Below are 14,078 nucleotides of genomic sequence, written 5' to 3' on the forward strand. Positions count from 1 at the left end.
CTGGGAAACACTGGCTGGATCCGTGGACAATGGGATCTCCATTCTCTGCTCTCATTTCCCTGCCTTTACTGCAATGCACTTAAGGTGAACAGTCCAGAAGGACAACAGGAATTCACACAAATTTAGACTATTTGCTCTGACAGTGACTTCAGCTACAGGAGATACACAGCTCAGGAGATCCTGTGGTTCCTCACAGTCATAGTCATAAGATTTGTGGAAGCACATTTAGAAGAGGCACATTCCATCTAGTTACCTGCAGGTTCCTCCACTACCTATTAATCACACCCAGGATTTCAGTACCAATTATGGTTGGAATCTGGTTCCCATAGTCTGAGAAATGACAGCAGTCTACAGAATTATGAACATCAGGACACTTGGCTCCTTTGTAGAACCTGGGGAAAAGCTTCCCCTCAACAGTGCTGGACATTATATGCCACCCTCTGGGAACAAGAGGAAAAATCATGCTGTTATAAAGGCACTGGAGCATGCCAAACAGGTGACCCATCCTCAGGGTGACCTATGATCTCAAAATAAATGGAGGCCACAAATCAGGACTACAAAGCATTGCATTGGTTCCTAGGTGATCTTGGGCAGAAATGCAAATTAGGCTGATATTGGAATGAGAACTACTCTCCATCATGTTGTCCCTGCTGAGGCACATGTGTTGAGGGCCCACCAAAGCAGTCCATCCCTTCATACAAACCAAGCCCAATTCTGTTTTCCATCCACCCTGCATAGTCAATACAACCCCCAAGATTAAAGGTAGCTTCAATAATAAGACTTTTATTATTGCACAAACCAGAACAACGGGAAGCAGACAGTTACGAGTTGTTGAATTGGAATGTAGAAAATCAACTACAATTGCCAGGAGAAACCAACAGTTTCCACGAAGAAGGTAACCTTCCCTGCAAGCCTACAACACAACCCACTCTTGGCCCAAACTGGGTCAGATTCATACACAATCAGAAAAGGGAAATTATTGTAAGGGTACAGACTACTCAAGATTTCCTCCAGCAAATGGGAGACAGCACAGACATACGAGGTGTGATCAAGAGATATGGTGAATGCTGTTGCTGAGTGCTATCCAATGGAAAGTTGATGTTGTGTTTTTTTTACCTTGATGGAATTGTGTGAGCTGAGTTTGTACCCAGGAACACTATGGTGAACTCTGAATCTTATAAGGGCTTATTAGAGCATTTAAGAAACAATGTGCATTAAAAACACCTCAAGAAATGGGCAAACGGTTTCATCCTCCATCATGACAATGCTCCATGTCTGTTGCTTCTGTTACACGGTTTTTTCTGTCAAATAAAAACATTACAGTTTGTCCTCATCCACCTTATTCACCAGATCTGGCACTATGTGACTTCTGGCTCTTCCCCAAAGTCAAAATGACCATGAAAAGTAAATGTTTTGAATCGATTCAGGACATCAAGACAGCCACAATAGCACAAAGGAGGACTTCCAGAACTGCTTCAGAAGCAAGAATGATGGGATAAGTGTGTTCGAAGCGGGGGGGGGGGGGGGATGGGGGGTATTTTGAGGGTGATTAATGGCAATGTGTCTTTTACTGTAATAATTTTTTTTTTTATTTAAACATTCACCATATTTTTTATCACACCTCATATGCCTTGCCTTAGGTACATCAGGGTAACTGATGAAATGCTGTGCAAGGTAGTAGAGGTGGATGGCTTCTACCAGAGAAACTGGCATGATGTAACTCTGGCAAGGGCCCTGGTGAGTTTAGAATATGCAATGCAGCTCCTGTAAGTCTCACACATACATGGAACTCATAGGAAATTTCCCCCCTCTGGATATTTGGAAGTATGAGGTTAAACTTCAGGTAGATAGCTCCCACACAAAAGCTGTCTAGTGTCATTATAAGGAACAAAGAGACAGTACCTTTCCTTCAGGTCTAAGGTCTTTCTCAATTGTGGACTCTCTGGTGTTAAACAACATTAGATGTTGGAGTGAAGGGTTTCCCATATTTCTTGCATTCACGGGGCCTCTCTGTGGTGTGAAATTTTCGGTGGAGATTGAGGCTTGAGCGTTGGCTAAAGGATTTGTTACATTTGCTGCATTCATATGGCCTTTCTCCCGTGTGAACTACCTGGTGTTGAATGAGGACAGACTTTTGCCTAAAGGATTTTCCACACTGGCCACACGCATAAGGCCTTGCTCCAGTGTGAATACTGTAGTGCTGAATAAGGCTAGTGCTTCGACTGAAGGATTTCCCACATTCACCACACTTATATGGCCTTTCTCCAGTGTGAATTCTCTGATGCTTAGTAAAGACGGCTCTTCTGCTAAAGGACTTCCCACACTGGTCACACTCATAAGGCCTTGCTCTACTGTGAATTCGCTGGTGCTCAACGAGGCTGTAGCTTTGTCTGAAAGATTTCCCACATTCAGTGCACTTGTAAGGCCTTTCTCCAGTGTGACTTCTGTTATGACGATCAAGTTTAGATTTGGATCCAAAGGCTTTCCCACATTCCCTGCATTCATAAAGCCTTTCATTAGTGTGAACTCTCTGGTGTCTAATGAGAGTGGCTCTTTGGTTAAAGGCTTTCCCACACTGGACACACCCATAAGGCCTTGCTGTGGTGTGAATTCTCTGATGTTGAACGAGGGTGAAGCTTTGTCTAAAGAATTTCCCACATTTGTTGCACTCATAAGGCTTTTCTCCAGTGTGAGTTCTCTGGTGCCGAACAAGATTGGATTTGCACCCAAAAGCTTTCCCACACACCTCACACTCATAAGGTCTTTCTCCACTATGAATTCTGCAGTGTTCAATAAGGTTGGAGCATTGACTAAAGGATTTCCCACATTCGCCACACTTATAAGGCCTTTCTCCAGTGTGAATTCTCTGGTGTATAATGAGGGTGGCTCTTTGCCTAAAAGATTTTTGACATTCACTGCACTCATAAGGCCTTTCTCCAGTGTGGACTCTCTGGAGCTGAACAACTGAATATTTACAGCAGAAGGCTTTCCCATATTTGCCAGACTCATAGACCCTTTTTCTAGTGGAGACTCTTGGGTGGTAAACAAGACTGTGTTTGTGGCTGGAGGCTTTCCCACATTCATGCAACTTTAAAGGACATTTTCCAACATGAAAAGGCTCCCCACACTTGGAGATTTTGTTTGGCTTCTCACTGTTGGGAATGACCTGGTACTGGAGAAGGCCCAATGTGGCAGGGAACTCCTTTCCAACTTTCCTACAGGTGAATGGATTCCCGGACACATGAAATATGCAGCTCTTTATAAACGATGCACTGTCCACGTCCCTCTTCTCTGTACTGAAATGAAGCTGGTGTATGTTTGCACGTGCACCAAGCAAGTATGGTATCTGCCCAGGTAGATCAGCCAGGTGCAAAATGTCTTTCAGGATGGGGACACACTTCTCACAGGGGTGAATCTTCTGGGTGGATGGACCTGCCTTTGGAGTCCTGACCTGTGACAAAGCTTGTACAGAAACACTCTGCTCAGGCAGTGTCTCTTCATTCTCCACTGCATGCCAACAAACTGAAAGAAGAGAAATGCTGATGAATCATGCTGACTATGATGGGAGAGTATCAATCATGTCTTTTTAACTATGTATAATATGATTTGATATCTTAAAAAACCTTGATAGTTGGGTAGACAGTGCACTTAAACAATAGTATAGACCAAATGCACCTAATAGACAAATACAGATCATTCCACTGAATGGCAGCAGAATATACACTCTACTCAAGAGCACAGCAAAATTCTCCAGTATAGATCATGTGATAGGCTACAAAACAAGTCTTAACAAAGTTAAGAAAACTGAAATCATGTCAAGTATCTTTTCTGAACAAAATGCGATAAAGGGGAAATTAATAACAGGAGGAGAACTGGAAAATTCACAAATATATGGAAATTAAACAACACACTCATGGACAAAAAAAAAATGAAGTAAAGATGAAATCAAAAAAAGAAATAAAAAAAATCTTGAGACAAATGAAAATGAAAAACACAATATACCAAAAGTTATGGGAACTAGTAAAAGAATTTCTGAGGAAAGTTTATAGCAGATACATATCTACGAGTACATTAAGAAAAAAAGAAAGATCTTAAGTAAACACCCTACCTTCATGGAACTGAAAAAGAAGAACAAACTAAGCCCAATGTTAGCAGAAGGAAGGAAATGAAGATCAAAGTGGAAATAAATAAAACGGAGAATAGGAAAACAATAGAAAAAAGTCAAAACTAAAGGATTTTCTTGAAAAAGATAAAATTGACAAGTCTTCAGTTAGGCTACAAAAAAGAGAGAAGACACAAATAAAATTATAAATGAAATATAGGACATGACAATTGACACCACAGAAATACAAGGATCATAAGAGACTACTACAAAAAATTATACACCAAGAAAACCTATAAAAAAATGAATAAATTCCTAGGAACATACAACCTAACAAGACTTAATCATGAAGACAAAAAATCTGAACAGACCAATAATGAGTAATGACATTGAATCAGTAATCAAAAATCTCCAAAAAAGAAAATCCCAGGAATTGATGGCTTTACTAGTGTATGCCAGAAACACTTAATACCAACCCTCCTCCAAAAAACTGAAGCAGAGGAAACACATCCAAAGTCATTTTACAAGGCCAGCATTACCCCAATACCAAAGCCAGATAAAAACTCTACAACACAAGAAAATTACAGGGTAGTATTCCTGATAAACACAGATGAAAAGATTCTTAACAAAATTCTAGTAAACCAAATTCAACAACACATTAAAAGGGTCATAAACCATGTCCAACTGGGATTTATCTCTGGGATAACAAATTAGGTAAGGATGTGGAGAAAAGGTAACCCTGGTACACTTTTGGTAGGAATGTAAATTGGTACAGCCATTATGGAAAACAGTATAGAGTTTCCTCAAAAAATTATAACTAGAACTACCATATGATCCAGCAATTCCATTTCTGGGTATTTTCCTAAAGGAATTTAAATCAGGTTCTCCAAGAGTTACCAGGACTCTCATGATCACTGCAGCATCATCACAATACCCAAGACATGGAAAAACCTTAATGTCCATAAAGGGAAGAATGGATAAAGAAGATGCAATATATACATACAATGGAATATTATTCAGACATGAGAAAGAAGGAAATCCTGCCATTTGCAACAACATGGATGGACCTCGGGGCATTATGCTAAGTGAGGTGAGCCAGACACAGAAAGACAAATACTGTATGATCTCACTTATATGTGGAATCTAAAGTACTCAAACTTAGAGTAGGAAAGAGTGGAATGATGTTTGCTGGGGCTGGGAGAATGGGCAAATGGGGAAGTGATGGCTGAAGGGTACAGAGTTAGCAAGATGAATAAGTTCTGGAGATCTATACAGTAGTGTCTATAGCTAACAACACTGTAATGTACTCATATTCTTAAAATTTGCTAAAAGGGTAAATCTTATGTTAAACATTCCTACCATACACACACACACACACAATATAATTTTTATAATAATAAAGAAGGGGTGGGAAGAAACTTTGGGAGGTACTGGATATGTTTATGTCCTTGACGGTGGTGATGATTTTCATGGATATATACTTAACCCCAAACCCATCAAGTTGTATCCATGAAATATGTAGCTTTTTACATGTCAATCATTCCTCAATAATGTGGTTTAAACATAAATAAATAAATAACCCATAACATTTACTAAAAGGTACCAATACCAATGGCCAAACTTTAAAAATGTAATCATTACTGGGGTTCAATTTATACCTGGGGATCCCACCACTTTTACACACTGTACCATTATAATCTTAAGAAAGTAACTAAATATAAAACAAAAAAATAGATATGCCTCACCTGAACTGTAGTCTTTCCTAAATTTTCCAAAGTCATAGCACCCATTACTGGAAAATATCCCATATTGGGTACAGATGCTCTAACATGATGAATAATAAGTTTACATTAACGTAAGTATTTCAAACAAAATGGCTTAATAAAATGGTACCCCATAGTCCACCCAGTTGAAATAGTTAATATGCCCTTATGTAAGTTAAAACAGGGCCTTCAAGGATTAAAACTTATTATATAAAAATCTAATATATAAAGGAGTGATTATCCTCACTGCTTCTCCTTTCTATAGCCCAACTGTGCCTGTTCTTAAATCTGGAAAAATTAGAGGGTACCTCTGGTGGATTACTATAGCCCTAATGCTTTGGCCTCATCATTAGGACCCTATATACAATATGAGGTGTGATCAAACAATACTGTGAATGTTTAAATTAAAAAAATACATATTACAGTAAAAGACACATTGCCATTAAACCCCTCGCTTCGAAGTGGCATTGTTCTTGCCACTTTCTGAAGCAGTACTGGAAGTCCTCTTTCATGAGTGTCTTTAGTTGTGCTGTTGTGGTTGCCTCCATGTCCTGAATCATTTTGACTTTGGGGAAGAGCCAGGTGTCACACTGTGCCAGATGCAGTGAATAAGGTGGATGAGGACACACCGTGATGTTTTTATTTGACAGAAATTGCCATAATAGAAGTGATGTGTGACATGGAGCATTGTCATGATGTAGGATGATTTAAGGCACAGTTTAAAACACACCTTCTCTCGGCCATAGCTCACTCTCTACTGCACCAAACAAGTTGAAACTTGTCACACACTGTTACTAAGGTTCAACACACCACTTCCCATATTGAAGATCCCCGCCTTTCCATTGGATAACACTCGGCAGCAGCATTCACTGTATTTTGTGATCACAATGCAAGGCTCCGTTTCACACATCACTTCTGGTATATGGCAATTTCTGTTAAATAAAAACATTATGGTGTGTCATCATCCACCTTATTCACTGGATCTGGCACTGTGTGACTTTTGGCTCTTTCCCAAAGTCAAAATGATCATGAAAGGTAAATGTTTTGAATCGATTCGGGACATCGAGGCAGCCACAGTGGCGCAACTAAAGACATGAAAGAGAACTTCCAGAAATGCTTCAGAAAGTGGCAAGAACAATGAGATAAGTGTGTTCGAAGCGAGCAGGAGTATTGAGGGGACTTAATGGCAATGTGCCTTTTATGGTAATAATTCTTTTTATTTATTTAAACATTCACCATATTTTTTTATACCTTGTATCAATATTATTAAAATTACTGACTCAATCCAAACTTGAAACACAAGGTGCCAGGGATCTGGACACATTCATCCTGCCAGGGAGAAGGCAAATAAGGAAGGATTCATTAAGCTGATTGCCAGACTCCTGAATCCCTTCCTTAATGCTTGGGGCTACTTGGCATTGTACACACAGCTCAGCACTGGCACCCACAGCACATATGCTGAGAAAGTGGGAAAGTTAATAGAGCCCATGGTCTGGCTATGGAAAGGTCGAGCTGCCTCTTGGGGGGAAAGAGGACAGAGAGGCACCAGGATACTGGCGGGGTATGTGAGTCTTACCCAGCGAGGATATAAGTGCCAAGTTTTCCAGCATCACATTGAGGTACAGGTGCTTCTGAGCCTCATCAAGGAGCCACCACTCCTCTTGCGAGAAGAACACAGCCACATCATCAAAGGTCACACAGTCCTGCCATAATGGGGACAGATCATTCTATGATCAACTTTTCTCCTAGGATCCCAAGTTCATCCACTCAAACAACCACCCCCTGCTCACGCTCCTCCCAATGTCCCCATCTTAGAGGAGATATCAGGCCATAGATACCCACTCTCTTCTCACAGTTTCATGATCATTGTGTCTGCCCACAGCAATGACAGGCACATGGGCAGAGAGAAGCTATCTAAACTGAGCCTGGCTTTAGGGCATATCCCCTCTTGTCAGGCAATTCCCCTGGAGTCCCCCAGATCGTGCCTCCCAGACACAACCAAATGTGACCTCCCCCTTCACCCTTATGTCTTGAACGTCATGGGCTGACGTCATTCACTCTCTACGTCACCCTTTCTACCACACCTTTCTCTCAGTCTTGCTCCAGCAACCACTTATACCTTCCTGCCCACACCACAGGCCTCTCCCTGGCTTTCCCACATGTTACATGGCATCCAGATGGTGCTTGGTCAATTGAAACAGGATCCAGTACTATCCCAGAAGGCCAATGGTCCCCACTGTCAGATAGGATGAAACCTCTTCTGAAGGCCTCCCTGGCCAGTTCTGCTCCTTGCTTCAACCTCACCTACTCAGAACAACATCAGATCTCAGAGACCCATGGCCTTCCTCCCCTTGTGCAGCACTTGATGTCCCCTCTCCAGCCACTGCCTTCTTCTCTCCATCTAAACATCATTTAAAATCCTGTTGCAGAGGCCCAGTGACTTCCATAAATGGTCATTTATGCCCCTGTACTAATCCACCAAGCTGGGTGGAACACCCCAGGCCACACCAAGGGTCACAACAAAAACTGCTAAGTCCAAAGTGTGAATAAGCAATAATCGGGACCTCACTATTATCTTGTCTCAATTATTCCTGTCCTTTCACATTCCCCTTATATCTACACTTCCCATGAAAGCCTTGGACAGATCATCCACTCTCCCATAACCTTCCCACGGCCACTTCTCTCCTTCGTCTGTGTTTGTGATGCCCACCAGGTACCCAAGCATCAGACCCAGTCACAGCCCCTCCCTCCCCTCCCCCTGCCCCCGTTTTCCCTCTTGCTCAGCTGCTATTACCATTACCACGATGACCAGGATCCTCCTCCTAATTGTGACCCTCAGCTACACCCCAGTGCAGACAATGGCCACCACCTTTTGGATGTTTCCATACTGAACCTCTCCTCAGAGTTCTATACCTTTGTGGCCATCAACTAATCGCTCTCCACAATTGTTCTTTGGAACATCTCAGACTCTTAAGATAGCAAAACTGACATCCTCAATGAAAAGTAACCTTACTATTCTGGTTAATGGAGTTTCCATCCTTCCATCTGCTAACCTCTAAAACGCTGACTCCTACCTTTCTCTCTCTCATCCTTAAAATCTGAAAATTTGGGTGGCCCTCATTAAAAAGCTGATCCAGAATCCAACCAGTTCTCCCACCTCTAGGGCCACCTCACTGGTACAACTACCCACACTCACCTGAAGTATTGCTGACACCTCTTCTCTATTATTCCTCTCTCTTCCCCACACCTACAGTCTGTTCTCCATTCTGCAGCCACAAGGAGCCTGACCTGGGTGAGATCATCCCTGTCCTCTGCTCCCAACCTCGTACAGTATTTCTCTCATCACCTCTAGAGAGACAGCCAACTTCTTATGGAGCCAATCCAGGCCTGACACCTTCCCAGCTGCTCTCAGCTCTCCTTTCTGTCTCATGAGAAAGGATAACTGTAAGTCCCTGAACAAGCTCAGCCTCACCTCCCAGCATTAGCATATTCTGGTTCTTGTATCTGGAATAATCGTTTACACCTCCTCATATTGCTTACCAGCAATAGGAACCATTCTATATAACCTCCAGCCTGGATTTACGAACCTGGGCTTACAGTTTCTTCAGGGTCCCCAGGCCAAAGGATTGGAAGAGTGGCAGGCAGAGTCCCAGGACACAATCCTAGAGACAAAAAGTAGGATCAGGACCACCGAGGGGCTGGAATATCCTCCACTCACCTGGGTACAGTCCATAAGTGCTTCTGTAGTCTTGGGAATCTGGAGAAAGAGAGAAGTCATTAGAGGGATGTAATCATGGCAGTTCTCCATAGGCTCAGGCCTTCCCTTACCCCTGCGTAGCCCCGGAGTCAGGTGACCTGGGATGACGGCATTGTCTCTGAGCCTCAGTCCTCAGTGCTGTCTCTTACAGCTATGTGACCTTGGACAAGGACTCAACCTCCCCATGCCTCAGTGTTATCATCCCATTCCCAGTCTGTTCCAACTTTGAGCGACTTCGAAAATCTTGAAAAAATGTAATTCAGATCATGTGCCTCTTATGTTCACAACCTTCCATAACTACCAGCCCGTGGTTTTCTGAGATTGGAGATAAAACTCACTTTGCCATTCCAGGCGCTAATGCTTCTGGCTCAATCGCCCCTCCACAACTGGATTTCAGATATGGGGACCCTATCCATGAGCTCCCCACTGTCCTGGATGCTGGTACCTGTACTGAATAATCGCGAGCAGGTACCCTGCCCCCTTTAGGGTTCGGGTGGGGTAAGGACCTTGATGGCCAGGGAACGCGCACTCACCTGAACTGGGCCCCTCAGCGCGGTCGCCGCCATCCGACTCCGTGAGTGGAGCCGGGAGGGGAGGGAGGGCCCCCTAAGAGACAGGACAGTGCTCAGCCATCACCCACTGCCGACGACCCTCAGACTAGCCGTTGTGCAGTGGACACAACCCCTCCGCGAGCGCCTTCTCGATCTGGTCACCTCCAGCCCGATTCCCCGTCCCTAATATTGCGGCAGTACGCCAGAGCAGTCAAAGTGACAGTCACCAGAGCGGTGCCGGAAGTTCCGCCCAGATCCTCTGGTCCAAACGTGGAAACGCCCTGCTTCTGGGCGTTCGTTGGCTGCACGCCTGCGGGAGAGGGAGGGTGGGGGCTATCGGCACAAAGCATTATGGGTAACATCGTTTCCACAGCGCTACAGGCCCCCACGAAGGGCACTCGGCTAGAGAATCGCGGAGTGGCGGAGGACGCGGTAGGGCCGTGTGGTCCTGCAGCGTTCCACCTGTAGGCGGGCACTGAGATTTCCCGGAGGTGTGTGGAAGAGGAGCCGGATTCATGTGCGCCCCCTGGAGGTCACTTAGAAAGGTCGGGATTTGGCTTTGGAGGCTCTCGACAAGTTGAGATTTTGCCTCTGAGGGACCGGTGGGGACTCGGCCTCCGCTGGGAGGATTGCGGCTGAGTCGCCGGCGGCCGGGTCTGCGCCCGACCTCGGGCAGGAGTGCTACCTTCGTTCTCGGACTAGCGGTGGGGAAGTCGCACCCGGAGCCCGGAGGGTCCTGAGGGACACGGGAACCCCCGCGGGGTCTGGAGTCCCCTTCGCGCGTCCCGCAACTCTCCGCGCTGCTACCGGGAAATCCTCGGGACAGCTCGCGGCCGCGCCTCTCCTGGGCCAGGAAGGGCGCCCCCTGAGGCCGTGTGTGAAAGTCGGCGTTCGGCCGAAAAGGGGGAAACAAAGACTCTGGGAAGAGATGGAAACCCAGCTTCGACGGAGTACCCTTAAAGGCTTGGATGTCTCCTCAGGGTCGCGCTTCCCTGCCTTCCAGCGGAGGCACCGGGCTCCGTGGGGTCTGGACTTACAACACTTTCCTCCTGCCACCCACAATGTGCCCAGACCACACTGCCCCTCCCGGATGCGACCTCAGATCACACGTAGGTCTACTCAGAAGCATGTCTGTGCTGGTTCGGGAGGAAAAGAATTTACCAGCTTCCCTCAGGAAAACGAGAACAGGCAGAGCACAACGCTTTCTTCAGATTAAGGGATTATTTGATATAAAGAAAATAAAATAAATGTTGGACACCCTATTACTCCTAAGGTGAGGGCTTTCTAGGGTCTCCACTGACCGTTCAGGATTCTATTACCAGCACTGTGCTGCCTGTGCATCTGCGGATGCCAGTTCTGAGCCCCTGCAGCTATTCTCTACCTAGCCTTGTGAAGTCACCCTGCACATGCACAGCTTAGGTTTGTGCCAAACGCCTAGGTGACCACATATACCTTCAACGCCCATATCCTACTTTCTATGAGGTCCACCCAGAAATCCCAACCTCCTGAGCTCTGAGATCTGAGTACATGGTAATCCAGAGTACAGCATGAAACCTTGTTTGAAGCAGGAAGAGCCCCTTCTAAAAAGAGATTTACTTGAGTTAGGGAAATTATTTTGTGAGCTGAATAAGAAAGGAGGAAAATCCCAAAATGACAAACTCCAGTCATATATTACCACTATTTGCTAGTAGGTTATGTCCACTTCCTGTTGGAGATCTATTCTGCTATGTGGAGTGTACTCACTGGAAGCAAGATGGGTTTCTCCCGACTTCATTTGGGGGAATAGAAGACAGACTATGGGTGAAGAAATTTACCATGTGGGCTGCAAGCCTGATTGGGATGGGCAGTGGAGAAAAAGAGCCAGGGAGCCTCAGGAAATAGAACAGAGCTTTAAGGAGCTGGTGGAGGCAGAGAAACAGTTTCCTTTCAATGGAGTAGGTGTCAGTTCATGTTTATACACTGATGGGAGGTCAGAAAAGAGGAGAAAATAGATGATGAAAAGATAGACAACAGCAGGAGCAAATTCCTTAAGATGTCAGCATCATTGGTCATTAGGGAAATTCAAATCAAAACCACAGTGAGATATTAATGTACACCTACCAGGGTGACTTAAAAAAGGAAAAATAAGTATTGCGGAGACTGAAGAAATTGGAACTTTTGTACATTTAATATGGAAATGTAAAATGCTGCAATGTGAAAAACATTCTCCAGTGTAATCTCCCAAATTACCCATATATTCAGTTGGAGAGTTACCTCAAAGTCAAGATCATAAAGATAGACGTATAAATCAATGGAACAGAACTGAGAATCCAGGAACAAACTTTTGCATTTATAGTCAATTGATTTTCAACAAAGGTGTCAAGATAGTTCCATGGGGGAAAGGATATCCACATACAAAAACGTGAATTTAGACTCATATAATAAAGAATTAACTCAAGAGGTGAAAAGGAGTAAACTGCAGGTATCCTTAACTGCACTGGCTTTGCTGTCCTCTGAGTGTTTCTGGGAATGGCAAGCTCAACTTGTGATAGCAGCGAAAAGAATTTCTTTGAGGATGAATTAGGTGAGGAAAGTGTGATTCTTACATTGGTTCCAGTTAATGAGGAACCTACTGAAGAACATCAAATAGAACTAAGTGTTTCTTCAACCTCGGAAGCCAACCTGAAGACTCCTAGGACAAATGATAAAGTTTATCTTCCTCAAATGAATGAATAGTTCAAAGCTTGCCCAAAACCAGTCTTCCCCCACACCACCAACCGTTTTGCCTGCAATTAATAAAATACGTTGGGACACTTTGTGGAACTGGTGCCAACAATTTAATTTGAGGAGTGATGGCAAGAAAATAGAGGTTCATCTGAGATCAAGGAACATGCTTACTCTGAAGAAAAATGAGTGACTAAGGAGTATGGAGACTATAAAGAATATTCCTGAAACTCCACAGAAGGCCACATTGCATCAAGTTCAAGGAAATGCAAGATGGTGGCTAAGAGAGCAAGGAGTTAGAAAAGTTGTAAGATGAGTGAGAGAGGAAGTGACCAATAGAGTTGAAGTGATACCTTCAGCTCAGGAAGCCATGTTGGCAGCAAGGGCAAGAATTGCTGCAAGAGCTGTTTGTCATAATGCTGTGAATTCATGCTCCATTCCTACTTCTGCTGTGAACTTTCTGCTGTGAACCTCTAGTATCAGGTGGTATGTGGTCTATGGCAGACACAAAGGGTTGGATTCGTTTGTAGTTCTGTGCAGGTCAGGCCTAGGTAACGGACACTTTCCCATACCCAGACCTGAAACAGAATATGTTATGCCCTGAAGGTATTAAGAGGAATAAGAGGATGATGGAAAGATAAATTACAATAGGGAAGGAGAAGCAGCCTGGTTTGAATACACCCATATCATTCCTCTTGTATAGGCCATGTCTTGATAAAGAATAAATGGTGGACGGCTCACAGATAAATGGACTTGTATCCCAGTGATTGCTGTGCTCTGTCCTGGCCATCCTCAGTGTTGCCTGATGCCTTGGGTACAGATGTGAATGTCTGGATTCTGTACTTGAGGTTTGCCAAAAAGTTACTGCCACTGCTGCCTCAGGTATTTAGCTATATAGAATATAATTTGGTTTTGCTTTAATTAATAGATTTTTAAAGCAGTTTTAGACTTTCAGAAAAAATTGAGCAGACACTAGACTTCCCAAATACTGCACTCCCCCATTTTCTCTACTATCAGCATCCCACACCAGAATGGTACATTTGTTGAATCTATGTTGATTGACATGTCATTATCATGGAAAGTCCAAAGTTTCCATTAGGGTCCACTCTTTGTGTTTTACATTCTATGGATTTTGACAAATTTATAATGACATACCCACCAGTATAGTGTCATACAAAATAGCTTCACTGCCCTAAAAATTA

The 14,078-nt window shown here is 43.9% G+C and overlaps 1 protein-coding gene and 1 pseudogene across 1 annotated transcript; one reads left to right on the forward strand and one right to left on the reverse strand.

Moving 5' to 3' along the window:
* Nucleotides 1-1,501: 1,501 nt before the first annotated feature.
* ZNF416 (zinc finger protein 416) lies at nt 1,502-10,411 on the reverse strand. The gene is made up of 4 exons (XM_033127729.1): nt 10,156-10,411; nt 9,584-9,622; nt 7,442-7,568; nt 1,502-3,522 (listed from the first exon to the last, which is right to left on the reverse strand). The coding sequence occupies exons 1-4, from the start codon at nt 10,186-10,188 to the stop codon at nt 1,949-1,951; spliced, it is 1,773 nt and encodes a 590-aa protein (XP_032983620.1). The 5' UTR covers nt 10,189-10,411; the 3' UTR covers nt 1,502-1,948.
* Nucleotides 10,412-10,540: 129 nt separating this feature from the next.
* Nucleotides 10,541-13,733, forward strand: LOC117034616 (developmental pluripotency-associated protein 2-like; annotated as a pseudogene).
* The last annotated feature ends 345 nt before the right edge of the window (nt 13,734-14,078 follow it).

Source organism: Rhinolophus ferrumequinum, chromosome 15 (assembly GCF_004115265.2).
Source record: "Rhinolophus ferrumequinum isolate MPI-CBG mRhiFer1 chromosome 15, mRhiFer1_v1.p, whole genome shotgun sequence".
NCBI lineage: Eukaryota > Metazoa > Chordata > Mammalia > Chiroptera > Rhinolophidae > Rhinolophus > Rhinolophus ferrumequinum.